A 22,500-nucleotide genomic window follows, 5' to 3' on the forward strand; every position below is an offset into this window, starting at 1 on the left:
TACTTTTTTCTATTCCTGATATCCAGTATCTACTCATTTGGTACTAAATCTTATTCATCAGATACTGGTACTCAAGTAGATACTATAAAGCGTTTTCACATTTAATCTATAAAACATACTCGTATCTATTTTCATGCTACTAGTACCTTTTTTAGCTAGTATCTCTTTCATTAGCTAATAGTACTTATTCCTTAGTTACTAGGACTTTTTTATTTTAAACATACTAGTTCTTATTCATTTGATACTGCTTCTTATTTATTAAATACTCACCAATTAGATATTACTAACTATAACGCAAAGCGTTTTAAATTAATCATAAATAAATAAAACATACTAGTACTAGTATCTATACTAGTAAAACATACTAATATCTATTTCACTGCTACTAGTACTTATTCCATTAAGCAACTTTTTTCATTAGCTACTAGTTCTTATGTATTAGATACTAATGCATAGTATGTGTATAGTATGTATTAGATTAGTATTAAGTATTCATTAAAGTATTATTAAATACTATTGTGTTTGTTTATGTACTAGTACCCTTTCAATAGATACCAGTCTCTATTCATTAGGTATTAGTAATACTTTATTAGACACTAGTATCTTTTGTAATCAATACTAGCAACAGCTCTTATTATACTAGTCTTATATTATAACTAATACTACCATCTAATAATAAGTAGTAGTATATATATGTAATAGGTACCTAAAAAATAAGAACTAGTACCTGAAGAATTATAAATATATACTAGTCACAATTGATATGTATATACTAGACTAAACAGACCAGAAGAGTTAACATATGAATGACAGATTCCTATGGGATTTAATGAAAAAAAAAAAACTAGAAACAACAGAATAGTTATGAAACAAGTGCTAATATCTAATGAAGGAGTACTAGTGTACAGTTACTTACAAATAAGCACCGTAGCTAATGAATAAATATTTTTTTAGCTACTAGTATATTTTCCATCAGGTAACAGTAAGTACTAGTAGCATGAAAATAGATATTAGTAGGTTTTGAGGACTAAATGTTAAAATGGCTTGCCAGAGGTCATTCTGACAAGTCATAACACGAAACCGTACAGAACTTTAGTACTAACAGACTAGAGTTTAATAAGTACTAGTACCCTATAAAAAACTACTAGTATATGAAAATATGTACTAGCGACATCTGTAGGAGATAAGAAAGAACAGAGTAGATATCGTCTGATCCCGTTGAAGTGAATAGAAATCATTTGAAATGTGAGAACAGAATAGTTACTAGTCACTACTGAAGTACTAGTATTTATTTAATAGGTACTAGTAGTGTTTGTATTAGATAGTACCTAACGGAATTGACGCTATATACAATAAAATAGATACTAGGACAATTAAGTAGATTAAACATTAAAACGTTTTGATAATAGCATCTAATGAATGAATACTAGTATCCTTTAAAAGATATTAGCACTAGTAGCTAATGATTAAGTACTAGTAACTAATTCAAAAGATAACGATATCTGGGGATTCAATGTTAATCCAGCTTGCCATACAACTGTTTCGTGTCAATCCTTCACCTGAAAACATCTCTGATGTCCTAAAAGCTCATAATCGACATGCAGCCGAGAGAACGATTCTCCGCCTCGCTAGAAAACAGCCCACTGGCAGAAATATTGCGCATAAAGTCAAACTGCTAAAAATGATGAGTTATTTTGGGATGAACCATATGGACAGGTGATAAATGATCTAATTAGGACTAATGAGGGGGGCCTAATTAGTCACCTTTGAAAAGAGCGCACAAAGCATGCTGGGTAAGAACACAACATCTGCTCGGATGAAAACAACGTACGACTTGCGTCTCTTAAAGTATTTGCATAATCGGCCCAAGTCTCTCTTAAAACTCTGGTAAATTCTCTCACGGGACATTTTCAACTTTCCTTTTTCTTTTTCATGGTGTCTTTCAGAAAGTACACACAGACTATGAGAAAGACGAACGCTTTAAAGCTACAGTGCTTGTACAAACCCGGTTCAAACATGCCTTTCAGTTTACTTCCACTAAAGTTTCACAAAAGTCTAAAGGTTTTTAACAATCTTTGAAAATCAGCGTCACGAAACACTATTCAAAATGATATTAATTCTCGTATAACTGGTGTCATTCTTTTGAGCGTTATAATTCAGAAACTACATAGATTATTCATTTCTTACACTACAAAATGATTACAGTGAACTGCAAAAAAATTAAAATAAAAAAGTGATAATAAATGTCATTAAATTCGGACAAAATGATTTAAAAATCGAACCTAAAAAGCCATTATAGTACTGATGGCGTATTAACCAAACACGTTTTTTTGAGGGGTATTCATTAATGAAAAACATTTTTGTTTATTAAAATGATATACATTTCATTTCAGCTAGCTCCCAAAACAAAATGTAAAATTTTTGTTTAGTTTAACTGGAAATCCGAAAACTACATAGACAATAATAATAATAACAATAAGGTTAAATTTGGTTAAAATGCTTGCAAAATGTTAAATTAAACTGATATAAATGAAATGGAAACTATACAGACATTTAAAAAAATTACAAATAATAAACAAAAATATGCAAAAATACACAAAACAATTACAAACATTTTAATTAACGATTAAAAGACAGAAAAAAATAAAAGTTTTTTTTTTTTAATTTAAAAATTATATATATATATATATATATATATATATATATATATATATATATATATATATATATATATATATATCTTTTAAACTTTTTTTCTGTCTTTTAATCGTATATATATATATATATATATATATATATATATATATATATATATATATATATATATATATAATTTTTTTTTTTTCTTTCTTTTTTTCTGTCTTTTAATCGTATATAATAACAATTCAAAATATTAATAAAAATGCTCATGACACTGAAATAACGCTTTCATTCCCCAGTCTCAAAGTTACACTGAAATTCAACCCAAAAAAACAGCTTGTAAAGGCTCAAACAACGCAAAAGCATTTCTAAGGAGACGAGATGTGGAGCCGTGATATCAGACGGTAAGCATATGAACGAATGACAAATGAAATATTCCCTGCAGATATATAAAGGTACACGACCCGTTTGGGTGGGCAAGTTAAAGTCACGCAAACCAACCCTTCCCCCCGACATCATCGACAGCGACGGCGATCATTGCTTGAACGGCGCGGCTAATATAAGACGCTCAGAACACGGTAACAGTCCCTGACGTTACTGACAAACTGTCAGCTTTGACAAAAAAAAGCATGTATCAAATATGTACACGTGTGTGTGTGTGTGTGTGTGTGTGTGCGCGCGCGGGTCTGTGTGTAGATACGTGTGCGTCGTGTGTAAGTAGAAAAATAATTTAAACACTTCAAAGATATATCACGCTCTTAAACGTATGTTTATATGTTGACCTCTATATATATTGTACTCTATCGAGTTCTTCTAAGCATAACAAGACACGAGAGTAACTAAAGATGGGTACAGACGCTCTTCAAGCATCATCATCATCATCATCATCATCCGTGAGTCTTAAGAGCGGTTCACACCGACATGAAATACACTTTTTGAGAGTTTTCTGGGTTTTTTTGGAAGAAGCTCACCTAGTCATTCACATTAAATTGATCAAAAGCGACATTTAGGATGCTACAAAAAACATTTACGGCTCCTGCAAAAATATAACATGATAAATGTGCGTTCTCTGTATATTTAGTACGTGCATATAAATACACACACACGCATGCATATATTTAGGAAAAACATTTTATTTTTAGACCTTTAAAATATTTAGGTATTTCATATTTATCAATATTTTCTAAATATATACTGCGCGTGTGTATGCATGATAAATATGCACGGTAAACTTTTAAATTTTAAGATATTTTGGAAATAAGTTGACCATTTCAGTAAAATTTGTAAAATTGCGAAATATTATTATCATTTAAAATAGCCGTTTTCTATGTGAAAATGCTGTCTAGTATAATTTATTCCTTCAATCAGATGTGAATTTTTCGCCAGCGTCACGCGATCTTTCAGAAATCATTCTAATATGCAGATTTACTGCTTTTCTGATGTCGAGCGAAAACATTGATTCTGGATGCGATTAATTACTAATTTATGTAAAAAAAAAAAAAAAAAAAAAAAAAAGCAATGCATCAAGGATGCGCAGATACTTCCCAATGACTGTAAAACGGCGTCGGCGTGAACGGCCCTTCAGAGACAGATGAAACACAAACACGCAGAAATAAATCACAGTTCACGCACCCAGAAGGAAAGCAGCAACACACAGCGGCCAGGCCGTGACGGATAACAGCGGCGCGCGACGAGCGTGTGTTTCTCACGGCTTTAACCTTGAGAGGAGCCCGAGTGGTGATTTATCTGCTATCTGTCGCTGTGTTCAGAACAGAGCAGAACATACCACTGTTCCTAGATCAAATGTGCGACCGCATGGAATATTGTAAATTGCACTCTAGCGGCGTTTCTCGACCTTTTTGACTCTAAGGGCCCACGGTTGCGTTGCATTTAAATTTATGCAAACTAAAATAGCCGTAATTAAAGTAGGCCATAATTACATTTCAAGGCCGCAGACGTTTCAGGAGCTGGAAGTGCTCATCCGTGTACTTTCATGACTTTTCCAATCTTTCCTGATTCACCGGAATTAAAATGAAGCATGAACTCTCAATTTCTACCTGATGGCATATTTTAAATCTTGGCATAGCTAGTAAAATATACATCAGTTATAAAAGCGCTTAAGGAGGTTTAAGATTCTATTCATATATACGATTTTTTAAGAGACAGAAAGCAGACTTTTTTTTTAAATCAACCTGGTTCAGTGCTAATTTAGCGTTATTTAGTTAATTGATATAATTATTTGTGCCCCTGATAATGGGAGCAAAACGAACCAGAAAGAGAATATAAATAATATAAATGATATAAATAATTAATTGTTATATTTTTTCTATTTTTCTATTTTTTTCCGCATTTCAGTCTACATAGTTTTTATTTTTACTTTACTTTCAATTTTAGTTAAATAAATGAAAATAGGAAATACTGTTTTGGCAATAGCTGAAATAAAAATAAATACATTTTCTTTTATTTTAGTACATTTTTTTTTAATTCCAATTAACAATTTTAGTTACTTTTGATTTTAGTTTTAGTTAAAATAAATATCATCTCTTTTTTTAATTAATTAATTAATTTTGCTTTAGCTTATTTAAATGCTTGTTTTGTCTTTTTAAAGTATATTTTAAATCATTTAAATCAAGTCATTTCGAGGCCCTGGACCCCCGGTTGAGAACCGCTGCAAAACGCTCAACTTTATTTCCAGCATAATAAATGAACTAGAAATGCCAATTTTGACGATGTTGATTCATTTTTGGATCATTCGACTGCCTTAAATGCACACTTCAGTGCACGAAATCTAATTACAAATGGGCAACAATCATATTCAACCGACATCACGACTGGACGCCGCTCGCATGCAATTCAAAAGGACAATTATTTAAAAGGTGCGTCGTGAAACGGCGCTCTAGTAAAGTAGTATGCCAGTATTCTGATCCAAACACAGCCCAGATAAACCCCGTCTGCAGCCAGAAAGCCGCGCTCTCAGATCAATGACACAAAAGAGATACAAAGCAGGATAGGATATGAATCATTGCATATTTCAAGAAGACATCCTATTCATCTTATTCATTCTAAAAAGTTAAAACGCACGCAGAAGGATCCTCAAATCTCAGCGTTCGCTCTGAGCTCCACTAATTACTCTGAAGTTCAAAAGTAGCACACGAGCCGGAGAGCTGAATGTTTTGAAGTGCAGATATTTTATGCAGCGCTTGCACAAACATCAAAAAACGGCTCCGAAAATCTGCTTACGGATCCATCTACAACAACTACAGGCTTCCTCCTTTAATCGGTTACATATACGGAGGCCAAAAACATCAGGAGAACTGTCTGAAAGTGATGCGGTTTTAAAAAACATCAACATGGAAACTTCTCCACGTTATCCAGGCCGATATACCAGGAAATGGAATTAACGATATTTGGCGTTTTTGAGATCATCAGCTACTAATTGACAGATTGTTCATTTAGCTTTGAAATAGCTTTCTAGTAAATAATGGGTAAAATAGGTCTTCATTTAGTTTTATAAAGACTCTTCTGCGTTAAGCACAGTAAGCAGCCGAGTAATGTTTCATTAGTCACGTTTTTGAATGAACCGAGTGAGCCAATGATTCGCTTTTTGAAAGAATCAGGCGTTTGATTGAATTGAGTGAGCCGACGATTCAGTGACTCAATCGTTTAAACGGTCACTGGCTTCGTTACTGACTGAATGAGCCATTTGAACAAATCGAGTGAGTCAGTGATTCAGTGGCTGATTCATAAAGGCAGTCACTTTTTTAATTTCTGAAAGAATCAGCTGAAAATCGAATAAAAGAGTATTTTTAATCATTCGTGAAAGAATCAGCTGTTTGAATGAATCTTTCGAATAATGAATCAGGAGTTTGATTGAATTGAATGAACTGATGATTCTGTGACTCGCTCATTTAAAGAGTCGTTAGCTTCATTATTGGCTGATTCATTCATTAGTCGCTGCTTTATTTCTCACTGAATCAGCCATTTGAATAAATCAGTCTTATTCATAAATGAATCAGGTGTTTGATTGAATTGAGTGAGCCGACGATTCAGTGACTCAATCGTTTAAACGGTCACTGGCTTCGTTACTGACTGAATGAGCCATTTGAACAAATCGAGTGAGTCAGTGATTCAGTGGCTGATTCATAAAGGCAGTCACTTTTTTAATTTCTGAAAGAATCAGCTGTTTGAATGAATCGAATAAACCGAGTATTTAGTGACTCATTCGTGAAGACAGCAGCTAGTTTCATTTGATTGAATTGAATGAACTGATGATTCTGTGACTCGCTCATTTAAAGAGTCGTTAGCTTCATTATTGGCTGATTCATTCATTAGTCGCTGCTTTATTTCTCACTGAATCAGCCATTTGAATAAATCAGTCTTATTCATAAATGAATCAGGTGTTTGATTGAATTGAATGATTCAGTGACTCAAAAAACAGTTTAAAAAGTCACTTGCTTTTTTACTGACTGAATCAAATCGACAATCTCCAGCTTTATCTCTTAATGAATCAGCCATTTGAATAAATCAATGACTCATTAATAAAGATCGAATCATCTGCTTGAATAAATCAATTGGACGAATAATTCAACGACTCGCTCGTTAAAATTTGCCGCCGCCTACCATTTCATTTCGTTTTTTAAAAAACCATTTCATATTCCGTTTATCAATATTTACGCAACACTGAATCTTTGTAAAGCTACGCATCTGTAAAGTTTATGCAACACTTAAATGATCATCCGGGGGGACATTTCCTAGCCGAAACTGATAAGTAATCATGTTATTAATTAGATTAAAAATTCAAATTACTTGACAGCTCTAGATATAACACAACCCCACTAATGAGTGTGTATATACAACTACCACATGCACCGGTCTGGGCCCAGATGCATTCTGGGTAGCCTTGAAAAAGAGCGTCGCGAGAGAAAGAGCGCTTCGACAGCAAATGAGGAACAGATTAGAGTAATTTGTATTGGTTTCATCACTCCATCCTCCACGTCTCCTCGGCTCTCGCTCGAGGTCAGCGAGGGCCGTGGTTCTCGGAGAGGTCAAAGGTCTCTCCGGCGGTCAGGAACGCCTCGGCTCGAGGTGCGTGTGTGTGTGTGCGTGCGGGCCGAGCTTCAGTCCTTCAGGTTGTCCTCTCCGACGCCCTGAGCGGCCAGTTCCCTCATCACGTTGTCCAGGTAGTTGGGGTCGGGGTAGCCGTGGCCCGTGAGGTTGGAGCCGAACTCTGTTTTGTGGTGGATCTCGTTCCAGACGACCGTGTCCGTCTCCCCCGTGGTGCTGGACGTCCCGATGGTGAAGATCAGGCGACGGTCCCACGCCGTGATGAGCAACTTCAACACCTGAAACGAGGCGGAAAAAACGTCACGAACCTGCATTCAATAATAGATAGACAGCAACAATTGTGATTAATAACCATGAAATATTATATATGATTATATGATTAATAGACAAGTACTATTCATTTATATTATTATTTTAATAAATATATATTCATTATATATTTATTTCAATATTTTTAATGATGTGTGTGAATATTATATTACAATTTATATTTTATATGAATATAAGAGTAGAATATAAATTAGAACTTTTTAATAATACCTTTCAGTATTGAAAGAAATATAGTTTTATATAAATATAATATAGTTTTATATATATATATATATATATATATATATATATATATATATTTTTATTTTTTTTTTTTTTTTTTTTTTTTTTTTTTGTGTATCAGTGCTCTTAAACAATTAATTGCATCCAAAATAAAGGTTTTTCATTATTTTGTATACATAAATACTAACACATGCATGTATATATTTAATAAAAATACGTTATGTTTATAAATTAAACATATTTACATGTAATATCAAATATAAGATATTATACTTTCAAAATATACACTGTATGTGTGTTTTAATATATGCATAATAAATAAACAGTACAAACAGACATATTATGTAAAGAAAAACTTTTATTTTGGAATTAATTAATCATGATGAATCATTTGAGAACACATATATTTGTATTGTTGGATTTTTTTTTTTTTTTATTATATTTCATTCATTTTCATGTCACAATCATTGTAATGCAAGTTTTTTTAATACACTTTCTTATATATTATTTTAATTTTTGTATTTTCTAAAGGCCATATTTATATAAAATAGTATTGGTATATAATTTGTATGATTCATGTATCATATTTTTGTGTTTTGCAATTTTAAAGTTGTAGTATTTTTAGATTGTTATTATTATTATTATTATTATTATTATTATTATTTTGATGTCTCTAACATCGTGCCTAATTTGAATTAATTTTTTATTTTGTTTTATTTTTTGTGTACATCATGTTAATATTATTATTATAATTTTTTTTTTTAAATGTCGCTTTATCTTCCTACAGTAATAGATTAAACATATGTAAACAAATAAATAAAAGTAATGCATTAAATAAAACAACCAAATGAAAAAAAGATGCATGATTTACAGCAGATCTGGACTCACCTTCCGGCCTTTCTCGTTGTCTGGTAAGTAGCAGTGTCGAGGAAATCCGCGCGCGCTGTACTTTTTCCCGGGATTCGGGTGCTCTGTGGTCTGGACAAAACACACGGTCACACTTCACACACTGCTCGCTCAATTAGCACACAGTGGAGAGGAGAGGCTAACGACGGCCTGAGGTGCGAGACGAGTCCCGCTGATCAACATCACAGCTTCACACACTGATCAAAGCCATTACTGCACACATCCCCAAAAAGGATTTTCTTGCTCCTTTGAATTAGCACCACACCATATGCGATTTATGCATTCAAAACCACATATTTATTAGCATCATTACAGCTAATAGTGGCTCATTCACCTATAGAAGTCGAAAAAGTACAATAACAAAAACAGGACTTTTAATAGTCCCTGTCAGAAGTTAGTTAGTTCTCCCGAAAGCGGAAATTCTGTCATAGGACGTCCATTTTTTGGTCAGCTAACTCTTTAAACTGCAAGAACGTTTTCAAAATATAGTTGGCTGAAAAAATAAAAATCACTTTTGTTACTTGAAATAAAATAAAAAATATTATATAAATAAAAACAGTATCTCAGTGATACTAAAACAGCATAAAACTATACTTCTACATCCATAAATACTAAAATGTACCTCTAAAAGTGATTAAAATTATTATCCTAAAATTATCCTAATATATATATATATATATATATATATATATATATATATATATATATATATATAAATGGATCTAATTATATATGAATAATATATAATAATGTGTATAATATAATATTGAGTATAATCTATTTATATAATAATTTTTATCAAAAATGTATATTATTATTTCTATAGGATTATAACATTTAATGCAACAAATATTAATCATAACGTTATAAAAATAAATATTTAATACATATTAAATAAATATGTATAATATTTGTATTTTTTATTGCCTAACTGCTCAAAAAAACAAAAATACCATTACTATAACTTTAATTAACTGGAAATTCACTTCTATGCATGTTGAGGGCGTTAGTGATGGGATATTTTTCATCCTTAATCTTACCGAGTCGGAGCCCAGAAAGCGAGTGGGTGGCTGATCGTGCAAAAACTATAGAGCAAGTACATGAGAGATAATGACCCAGAATGAGCTGCACCACTGTCCCCGTTGAGCAGGAAATCCCCACGCAGCCACTTCCTGCCTCACGGACGCTAAAACACGGTGAAAACACAGTGACCAGAAGCCACAAGCCAACGGGTCACTCTGCAGCGACAGACTGACATGAAGTATGGGTGCAAAGCCGTCTTACAAACAAACTTATTAACATCTGTGTTAATCGTCACTGTAATATTCAACACCAACTCTTATATATATATATTATAGACACATTTTTATAATAAAAAATAATAATCTAGTAGCTATTGCATTGTTTTTCTTTCTTTATGAGAGTATCTTATCTATAGCTGCATTTCCACAATGAAAATAAAATAAAAATTAAAAATGTAAAAAAAAAAATAATAAAATAAAACCGCTTTTAATACACCTTTGTACAGCTGGTACAGTGGTAATGGTATTTTTATGTATGTAAAAATCTCCTGTTTACTTAAAATATTTTAGATAAAATGCATAAAAACCTTTATACAGAGTTAAACTATTTAACTAACATAAATAAAGTTAAAAATAAAATTAAATCACACCTACCTCTGAGGCTACTACTGCATAAATATCCGCATTAAAAATATTTCTAATAAGGATACCTTTAAAACTAATTTTTAAAATGGATTACAAAAAAAAACAAACTTAAAAATATACTGAAGCTGTTTGCCTTTTTACGGTGTATAGTGAAAAATGAAGGTATCTTTAAAAATAGATAAAAAATAAATAAAAATATATATAAAATAATTTTTTCTAACAAAGTTTGCGATTGCTTATTATTTTTTTCCGAATAAAAGTTTTTTTTTCATATTTATAATTCGGATTAATCGGATTAATATACCTGTATCCCAGCTGGAATGTCATAGACGATCCGTATAGTCTTGGTGTCGGAGTATCCAGGTAGAGAATGAGGAATCACGTGGTACTCCATCTTCCCAGGAGGCTGTGTGCCGTTTTCTCCCCGTAGATGGCCTTACAGGTGGGACACTGCAGACTGCCGTCCTAAAAGAGCAACATCAGACACATTAAACACACAAAGAGTAACAGCAACAACTGTGACGATTTGAGATTTAAGTCAACCAACATTCAGTTTCTTTCATTCGTTCACTTCTTTGCTCTGCGGTGGTCTGTAAATGTGAAATGCACCCAAGAAAAACATCAGAGGACGGATCCGGTGTTAAAACCAGCCTTACTGGACATATTTATAGCAATACATTTGCAATAAAATTAAGGATATTTCCGTCATTCATTTTTGTATGCATTGGACCATTTTAAAGGCGATTTTCTCAATATTAAAGTATAGATTTTTTTTTTCACCCTTAGATTCCAGATTTTCTAATACTCGACCAAATATCGTCCTCTCCTAACATCAGTAGAAATGAAAATATAATTTTACTTATTTCAATTAATATTTAAGAAATTCTAAATAATTCGAAAAATGGATTAAAGTGTAAATGTGTAGAGCAAGCATACTTGTACTTTAAGACAAAGTATTTTTTCGCAAATAAATAAATATTTAATATAAAACATTAAATACAGTTCTAATTAAAATATTGCAACCAACAGGGCACTCAGTATTCTGGTAGTTTGTGTGCTTTGGGAATTCTATTTTTGAAATGAAGCCGAGGTAACGGTGGTATTGCATACAGCACACAGTGAAAATGACATGAATATGACAATGGGTGAATGCATAAAGCGCAGCTTAATTTGAAGTCAGCCACTAAAAATAACACAGCCTACTATTACATCAATACCAGCATTAAAAACTGTCTGTCTAAGAAAAGTCTTAAAAATGTATTAATATTAATATTTTTAAGATGTTTTTTATCTTGCATGCAATGAAAGTCACTCTGGATAAAAACATCATGTCAGTGTGTTCAGGTCAATCTGACCAACGTTCAACATTCAAACCAATTGAAACACTGGTTAACCTATTTATTTCTTCTTGAAATTTGGTGCGTATTTCGGCTTTAGGCTCATGAACGTGCATGCAAAGTTTCGACAAATAGACTCGTTTCAGAAAGGCTGAACGCATTTTTTTGTGTCGCAGCTCAAATTGAGCCCCATTGATTTCCATGCAATTCGCCTAAAATCAGCACTTTGAATAAGAATCTGTTTTTTCAAAAACTTGACTATTAAAAATACTATCGTTCCATAACTTGATATAAATGAACATTCGTTTTTTATTTATCTCCCTAGTCAGAAAGCTCCCACGATTTCATCAAAAATATCTCCAAGATTTTTCATTTTTGGGCGATCTATCCCTTTAAGAAACCAATGAGCTGGTCTTCTGAGTTGTTTTTGTGTGCATTCGGTCTTAATTTACATTTTAAACAGCATCCCAACTATTTCAGGATAGCATTTTTATGTGTTTTTATAGTTTTTATTTATGAGATTTCTGACCTTCAGCGTTTTCCGTAGCCTTGAGTTGAGTGCACAAACTGCACAGAAACCAGTTTTGTGTTAATCTGACTCGCAAGGAAGGTTTCAAATCCCATTATTGTTTTTAAAAAAAATATCTAAAACAGGCCACAACATGAGTTACGAGAGTGTTATGTGATTCAATGCAGTGTTTTCATAGGATGCACACTTTTTCAATATTTTCCGGATTGGACAAAACGCCGTAAAATCGTGATAAATCCTGGATGGTTTGGTTACCTTATTGCCGTTGTTGTACATGGCCACCAGACACAGAAGATGGTACATGTGTCCGCACTTTCCCAGTTTGCCGACCAGCTCGGGCTTGATGCCTCTGTAGCTCAGCACTCCCTCGTATCCGGACGCGGTGGCCAGTCGCTCCATACAGATGGTGCAGTCCTGACGGATATCAACAGTGAGTAACACTGACAGACATCTGCTGCCTCGCTCATTAGCTCTGCTAGTAAACAACACAACGCTCGGCTGGTCACATGACGCTCATCAATCACCTCATCGGGAGCCGACTTGATCTTCTCCGTGTAGCGCCGAACCACGTCCTCGGGGTTTTTACCTGGAAAAAACAGACCGAACAGTGAGCCATTCATACCTGGTTAGCTAAAATTAAAATAAAATACAAAAAATAATAGCATCTATACACATTTTTAAATATAATAAAAAAGATAACATTTATGGAAATTAAAATAAATTGACACCCAATAAGAAAATTACATATTTACATATAAAATACAAACAGTCTCCTGTGTGCTGATTAAAGCTTAAAAGAGAATAAAAATAAACTAGCATACAAGATAAAAATTGCATTTATTTAAAAATAGCATTAGCTTAAAAATTAAAATTATTATTTACTTCAAAATATTGCTAAAAGAAATATAAAATTTGAAAAAAAAGAAAATCTATGCACCTCTCATTTTTATCTGTAGATAACTTTTTACTTGAATAAAAAAAAAAAAAAAAAAATATATATATAATATATATATATATATATATATATATATATATATATATATATATATATATATATATATTGGATTTTGATAAAATAAAAAAACCTATGGACTGAAAATAAAACCTATGGATTATGGTGAATAATGAAAATGTTTAAAATGTACATTCAATTTATAGAACTATGCCATAATAAATTGCTAAATTGAATTAAATTATGATTGTTCTTGATTGGCCAATAGGTTTTAATGAATAATAAAGATGTTAGGGAATGCACATGTGATTTAATAGAAAACAAAATAGCGTAAAATGAAACGTGCGCAGTGTACATATAAGTAAAAACCTAATAGATCAAAGATCGCAGACAGAAGCTGGTACGTTTATTAGGCTCCACATGACTGAAAAAGCACATAAAACGAATTTTTTAAATCGTAAGGTTATCTCCTAGTTTCACAGACAAGACTTTCGCCTGGTCCTAGACGAACACGTAAACCTGAGCTTTTAACATGTCAGTGCCTTTAAATACTTACATGTCCGAATTGAAGCATGGCCTAATCCTGGTCTTAAACCAAGCCCTTCATTTTCTACACCTCTAGCATTAACGGCGTTCTTGTCAATCCTTCCGACACCGACCGGCGCCGAAGAGAGGATCCGTCAAACACAGAGCTTCAGTGTTTATTTCTCAAAGCGTCTTTATTCTGGTGACCTTTAGCGCACGAACACGCTCCCGCTGTCCGGACTTTCAATACACTATTGATTCCTGCCACTTGATTTGTGCACAAAAACAAATCTATAAGCGCGACGTGAAGCGGATCTATGGTAACACGGTTCAGCCGCTGTAATGTAGGAGGAACCTTGTCGCTTTCCGCCGTTGCTCGATTCACACAAAGCCCGCTCTGCTCAGATCAGCAGAAAAAGTCGGACGGAGAATCAATCGCTAGACACACACACACACACACTCACCTTTGCGGAGGTGCTTTTTCTTGGTCTTGCGTCGGATGCTGTTGATCCCCGGCACGGGCTTCAGGTCGCTCTTGCTGACCGGCGGTGGATGGAGGATGGGTTTAGGAGCCCGGGTCAAACACACGGGGAGCCCAGCGGCACACATGAGGATCCCAGTCATTCCTGACACAAACACACACTTAGGTTCAGTTCCTGGAAAATGCATGAACTGATAAAAGTCGCTTTTGTCTGCATCTGTCAAATGCATTCATGTAAATAGCAAAAATTATTTCTTAATTTCTCAAATCTTCATACATGTTTAACAAAATAGTTGCTATATATTTAAACACAGTTAAGCTGTTTACTTGCACGGTAAAGTAAAACAAAATTCCCAAAATCCTAAATTCTTCATTTATGTCTTTTTGTTAAAACCATCTTTTGGTATATAGTTTACTGATACTTGCATGAATAAAAAAATAAAATAAAATAAAATAAAATAAAATAAAATAAAATAAAATAAAATAAAATAAAATAAAATTAAATTAAATTAAATTGAATTGAAAGTTCTTTGGACACAAAAAATATTTCTATACAGTTTTGGACAAAGTTAAGATACTAAAATGTACATTAAATCTTAATCCTAAATTCTAAATTCTAAATTTAAAACCATGTTAAAACCATCCTTTGGTATATAGTTTACTGGTACTTGCATGAATAAAATAAAATAAAATAAAATAAAATTAAATAAAAAATAAAATTAAATTAAAGTTCTTTGGACACAAAAAAATATTTTTATACACTTTTGGACAAAGTTAAGCTACAAAAACTTACATTAAATCTTAATCCTAAATTCAAAATTTCTGTCTTTTTAATTAAAATAATCTGTTGGTATTTACATATTAAAATAAAGTATAAACATAACAAGTTAAGAAACAAACAAACATTGATGTACATCTTTGTACACAGTTAAGCTCTTTACTTTCATGCCAAAATAAAATGTAAAAAAACGTTAAGCTGTTCATTTTTAAGGTCAGAAATGTTTGTCGCATGTTTTTCGCATGTTAAAAAATAAATACAACCTCACTTTTACACACCACCTCCGAAACTTTCATCCGTCATAAAGACAAAAAACAACAACGTTAGGTTCGATTTTCTGTGTTTCCCCATCCATGGCAAGCTTTTTGATAGGAAAAGATGGCAAACAGGAAAACTCCCAAAAAAATTCTACGTGCAAGGACCTTGAATTCAGTTTGCTTGAACACTAAAATACCGGGAAAACCCTTTACCAAACTGTCATGCCAGTAAAGTTGGTTGGACCGAAGCGAGTGAGTTGTTTTGTGGCGTGGTACCTGCTAACGCGGGATGGACCGGACCTGACCCGGTGAGATTCTTCACAGGAAGTGCAGGAACCCTGAAGATGACAGGAAACAGACAATGATCCTACAGCTTTTAAACTTGAAGAGACGATCCAAACCTCTGATGAAGAGAAATAAACATCCCAGAACAGTTCTTTGAGACTAACGCATCCAATCGGACCAATCAGCATCCAGTGAACTCTAAAGCTGAAGTTACAGCTCATCAGATCACACGAGGAACAAAAACTAACTCAGAAAAGTCTTCATCCCCGAGCTTCTTCAGCGAAACCAGATGATGACGATAGATGCTGCATTATAAGTCAAACTCTATTTACTGCCTAAAGAAAATTATTTATTATAGTACTATAAGTAATCGAATCTAAACCATTAAAAAAAATTTAATCTTAATATCTTAACTGACATAAAATATAAAACTTAACATTTAAAAGCTAGTTGCCAACATTCGTCGCATTAATTTTTATTAGTTTAATTTGTAAAAAATTTTTTAAAATGTATATAACAAAATATAAAAGTAAATAAAAAGTTCACTTTAAAATGTTTAATAATAAATAAAAGACAAAAATGGTATGTCAACGATACTAAAATAGCATTGCTAGGATTATGATGATGTTATTGGTTGCCAGGGTGTTGTCATGTGGTTGCTAGGTGCATTAGTATGCTGATTATTTATGATAAAATAAAATAAAATAAAATAAAATACACTACTTCATGAATAATACATACATAAATAAATAATAAAACAAATAATACAAATAAATAGAAAGAAAGAATAACAAAAATATCATGCAAAATAAAAATATAAAATATAATATAAAATAATAAAAAAAAAACTAGTAACTAGAAAATAAGAAATTGTTTTATTAAAATAAATATTATAAATAATTTTAAAAATAAAAATTTATAAATATAAATCCAATCAATCAAGGGGACAGAATGTTACAATATAAAAAAAAAAAAAAAATAATAATAATAATAATATATATATATATATATATATATATATATATATATATATATATATATATATATATATATATATATATGTGTAAATATATTTGAATTTGAATCACAGTAATTATTTTAAATGAAACAATGTACAAAATAACTTGTATGCAACTTTGCACAGTTAATCTGTTTACTTGCATGTTAAAACGAAAGTTTCTATGCACTTTCAGACAGAGCTCAACTGTTTTCCTCATCGAGACGGATCAGGAAACGCTTGCGTTTGGCTCGAATCATGTTTTCTCTGATGCAGAGAATCAAAGCCCTGCTGCTGATAAAAGAGAGATCCTACCGTCTGTCCTTGTCTGAGTCTCCATCCGTCTCCATCATCTCTCCTGATCTCAATAAACGCCAAACACACACAACACACACTTCCTCATCTGATCACACACACACACTTACATCAGCTGCGACAGGAAGTCAAACAGGAAGTCAGCAGTCAGTTTTAGAAATGATCTGAACTCTGTTAGTGTTCAGTGACTTCAGACTCATGTTTACGTTCGTTTATTGAAGGAAACCAGACAAAAATTACTCCATAGAACTCACAAAATATATATTTGTAATTAAAGAGATGATATCATGACAGCAATAAACTACAAATCCAAATGTAATTAAATTACTCGATAAAATAATTTAACTGAATTATGAGGAATAATGAAGATGTTTGAAATGTACATCATTTTTACAAAATAAATGTAAAATAACGATTTTGTTTTACTGCTCCGTACATAATGAATATTTAAAATTGTAAAAAATAAAATAAAATAAAACAAAATAAAAATAAATATAAAAAATTAATGGACTTATGTCCAAATTTAACGAATTGTAAAATTAGCATGCAATTATAATTCTGCTTAATTGAATGAATAATGCACTTAAGATGGGATTATTGTACAATTCAACAAATCAGAATAATTTTAAAATAAATTCAATTCCAGATTTTTGTCATTTTAAGGGGTTTTTATGTATTAATGTATATCTACATTTGCAAAATAAAATAAATGCACAGAGCAATATATATATATATATATATATATATATATATATATATATATATATATATATATATATATATATATATATATATATATATAATTAAATGTTAAAATATATATAAAAATATATATAAATATTATAATTATTTATTTTATTTTGCAAATGTATTTATAGGGTATTTATATATTTATGTATTATATATATAATATATATATATATATATAATATATATATATATATATATATATACACACACACACACACACAGTCATTTAACCTCAAAACTGTTCAGGTGGATTAAATCTCACAAATGTTAATGTTCAGGTGAAAAGTAAAGGCTGATAAGTGCATGAGTATAGATTAAATGTGTGTGTGTGTGTGTGGGGCATCAGAACCTGTCAGACTCTGCCCTCTAGTGGTGGTGCTGAAATCACATGCAATGTGGTCAGACCCCTTCAGTAAAGAAAAGGAAGAAAGAAAGAGCCAGTGGCTCAGAAAAAGGGTCAAAACTGTTTTATACAGATATTTAAACTTGGTAACCAGCCAATTGTTAGCTGAAACTCACTATTGAAGTAGTAGGGAATAAAAAAATAAATTGCTGCATTAATATGAAAAGCCCAGCGTCTGTGACAGAGCTCCACTGAAGCTGTTCTCATTTTCTAGCTTGTTCGTGTCAACTCATGTCATAACACTGCTGTTTTGTGCATGTATGATGCTTGTTTACACCACACTGGAGTGTGTTTGTGTTCATGCACATAGTGTGATACGTGTGTGTGTGTGTTAACCACACTCATCCTGTGTGTGTGAACCGCTCGCCTGGGAACAAAGTGAACTCATCTTTTTTCACAATCTCTCTCTGTCTCTGTTCTCCTCTGCTCTGCTCTCAGTGTTTCTGCTGAAGTGTGTTTGTGGTTTCAGAAGACATCTCCACTTCACGTTTACTAGGATTTACACCCCTTTATTAAGTGCTTTACTCTGTGTGTGTGTGTGTGTGTGTGTGTGTGTGTGTGTGTGTGTGTGTGTGTGTGTGTGTGTGTGTGTGTGTGTGTGTGTGTGTGTGTGTGTGTGTGTGTGTGTGTGTGTGTGTGTGTGTGTGTGTGTGTGTGTGTGTGTGTGTGTGTGTGTGTGTGTGTGTGTGTGTGTGTGTGTGTGTGTGTGTGTGTGTGTGTGTGTGTGTGTGTGTGTGTGTGTGTGTGTGTGTGTGTGTGTGATGTGTGTGTGTGTGTGTGTGTGTGTGTGTGTGTGTGTGTGTGTGTGTGTGTGTGTGTGTGTGTGTGTGTGTGTGTGTGTGTGTGTGTGTGTGTGTGTGTGTGTGTGTGTGTGTGTGTGTGTGTGTGTGTGTGTGTGAGTGCGTGAGTGTGTGTGAGTGTGTGTGTGTGTGTGTGTGTGTGTGTGTGTGTGTGTGTGTGAGTGTGTGTGTGCACCTGGTATTTATCACGTCATGGGGACCAAATGTCCAAACAATGATAGAAATACCAGTAAATTTTGACCTTAATGGGAACATTTTTTATCTTATAAAACATACAGGATAATTTTTTTAGTAGTTTCCTGGTTTAGGTGGTTAGGTTTAGGTGTAGGATAATAACAAATAAATAAATAAATATAAATATATATATATATATATATATATATATATATATATATAATATAAATATATAAATAACTGTACAGTCTGTACAGTACAAAAACATTACACGGGAATGTCCCCATAAAACATGGAAACACAACAAGTGTGTGTGTGTGTGTGTGTGTGTGTGTGTGTGTGTGTCTGCTGAGGCTCCGTTTTGCCTTGATCCATTATTCATCTTTTCCCTGTGTATCACAGACTGGATGGCAAAACAATTCTCTCTCTCTCTCTCTCTCACACACACACACACACACACACACACACACACACACACACACACGCACTTACGCATGTGGTTAAACTCGACAATCATTCTCACCTACTCACAGGAAAGGACAAGATTTATAGATGCATTACAGTCTCACCTTGTGTGTGTGTGTGTGTGTGTGTGTGTGTGTGTGTGTGTGTGTGTGTGTGTGTGTGTGTGCGTTTGACTGATTCAGTGTCACAGCACAAAAGGACACTATTGATTATTTCCCTGTTCAAACTGATCAATCTCTACAAAACTGAAAGCATCAATAAACAAAGATGAGAAAGATGCAGTGAAGTGCAAAGATAGATAGATAGATAGATAGATAGATAGATAGATAGATAGATAGATAGATAGATAGATAGATAGATAGATAGATAGATAGATACGTTCCTCAAAATATCTCCTTTTGTGTTGAACGGATGAAAGACAGACAATCGTACTTATATATAACAGGATAATTAAAGGATATTTCATCCGAAAATGAAAATTAGCCCATGTTTTACTCACCCTCGAGGAATCCTAAGTGTATGTGACTTTCAAACTAATCCAATCGGAGTTATATTATTATTATATTAAGAATTGTTAAGCGCATCCATTCATAATAAAACATGGGGGATTATTAAAGACCTCTTGTAGAAGAAAAATATCCATATTTAGAACGTTACAAACACTGATAACTGTTCTGTTATTTTATTTTTGTATGCATTTAATGCATTCGTACAAGTCACATGCACCTAGGATAATTTGAGGGTGAGGGCTAATTAATAAATAAATGACAAATAAAAATAATATATATATATATTAATAAATCTATAATAAACTATAATAATTGTAAAATATATATATATATATATATAGAGAGAGAGAGAGAGAGAGAGAGAGAGAGAGGAGATAAATAAAATAAAGCATAATTTAAAAATAATTCAATAGTTGTAATTAACAAAAATTATGAAAATGAAATATCAAAAATCATAAGAATCATTCTGGACTGAAGAATCATAAATTAGCCCTCACTGAGAAATATAAATATATGAAATATATATAAAATCATAAGAATCATTCTGGACTGAAGAATCATAAATTAGCCCTCACTGAGAAAGAACACATATATATATATATATATATATATATATATATATATATAACACAACTGTTCCTGGCACGCACTGACTTCCATAGTTTTTGAGTGAACTGTTGCTTTAAAAGAAAAAAAAAATTGTTCTGCATTTGGAAAACAATATTCGTGTCTTACCCTGGAGGGACAGATCCTCGGCTGGCCGTCACCGTGATCCGCTGCGTTCCCGGCCGGTTCAGATTGTTCTGTCCGTTAATAGTAAGCGCGTGATTGGATGGCAGCGTCACGATGGCAGGAGCGCACGGGAAGTTCATCTCCACCTTCCCGCCTCCTCCTCCGCCTCCCACCGATATGTTGTTATGGTGTCCCCTGGCGACGGTCGTCGCGGGCGACCAGAGGGAGGTGCCGGCGAAGGTGTTGCTCTGCCTGACGACGGCGCTGGCTCCGCCCTCCGTCCCGTACAGCTTCCTCCTCTGCTGCAGGGCCAGGATGGCGTTGGAGGCGGCCCTCGTGCTGTGGACCAGAATGCATTGCTGACAGGTGCAGGGCGTCCCCGAGCTGGTGCCCACCGGCCAGGACTGGGACTTGGGGATGGATCCGGCGATGAGAGGGTAGGCCAGGTCCATCCGCCGCCGGATGCGCCGCTTCCTCTGACTCTGCCGGTTGGTTTGGGACATCCCGTCGAAGTCTACTACGTAGCTGAAGCCCAGAGAGCTCAGGTCCAGCCAGGGATGCTGCTTCTCGTAGGCGTTCTGGATGCTGACGCACAGCTCCATGTCGTACGGCGTCCAGGAGCCGCAGTCGTTCTCCCATTCCCACACGATGCCCTTGCCTGGAGCCGAGGACGGGTCGTAGAAATTACGTTGCACGGGACGCATTGTGCCTGCAGACAGAGAGAGAGAGAGAGGACTAATGAAGAACTAATGCACTGCAAAAAAATAAAATAAAATAAAATTTTTTTAAAGTTGTGCATGGTGCAAAACTAAGTAATGTTCATTTTTATGCATTTGCTGCGTCACGCTTTTAATTAAACCGACTTGCGTTGCATTAAAGTTAAAAGAAAAGATGCATGGCGCAAAACTAAGTAATGTTCGTTTGCATTTTTATGCATTTGGTGCATCATGCTTAAATCAAAATGCAGACTCGCGAGATGCAAAATGACTTGAGATATAATAAATAAATAAATCTGTTGCCAAAGCAACATTTCACAATTGCATTTAAATTAACTTGCACTAAAATAGCTAAACCTGTAGCAGCAAAAAACAACACTAAAAATGACAAAATTAGTAAACTATAAAAAATGTTTAATAAAAAAACTATATTAAATAATACTGAATAATTATATATATATATATATATATATATATATATATATATATATATATATATATATATAAAACACTAATTGATGAAAATCTATTCTATACCTAGAGAAATAGGAAATAATATAAATATATTTCTATTATATTTTCATTTTATTTTTAATATTTTTATCACTAATAAAAAAATCAAGAAAATATTTTATATTTTAAGAAGACAAAAATCTGGGTTTTTTT

At 33.2% G+C, this 22,500-nt stretch overlaps 1 protein-coding gene across 1 annotated transcript in view; it reads right to left on the bottom strand.

The window, feature by feature from the left end:
- Positions 1 to 7,757: 7,757 nt before the first annotated feature.
- Positions 7,758 to 22,500, bottom strand: part of dtx1 (deltex 1, E3 ubiquitin ligase) — a 28,960-nt gene continuing 14,217 nt past the window's right edge. Inside the window, 9 exon segments of the mRNA XM_043247249.1 lie at positions 7,758 to 7,982; positions 9,145 to 9,234; positions 11,134 to 11,246; positions 11,249 to 11,294; positions 12,951 to 13,109; positions 13,220 to 13,281; positions 14,637 to 14,798; positions 15,965 to 16,026; positions 21,122 to 21,827. Of these exon segments, the coding sequence (XP_043103184.1) occupies positions 7,758 to 7,982; positions 9,145 to 9,234; positions 11,134 to 11,246; positions 11,249 to 11,294; positions 12,951 to 13,109; positions 13,220 to 13,281; positions 14,637 to 14,798; positions 15,965 to 16,026; positions 21,122 to 21,827 (1,625 nt within the window).

The sequence above is a fragment of the Puntigrus tetrazona genome, chromosome 8 (genome assembly GCF_018831695.1).
Source record: "Puntigrus tetrazona isolate hp1 chromosome 8, ASM1883169v1, whole genome shotgun sequence".
NCBI classification, from domain to species: domain Eukaryota; kingdom Metazoa; phylum Chordata; class Actinopteri; order Cypriniformes; family Cyprinidae; genus Puntigrus; species Puntigrus tetrazona.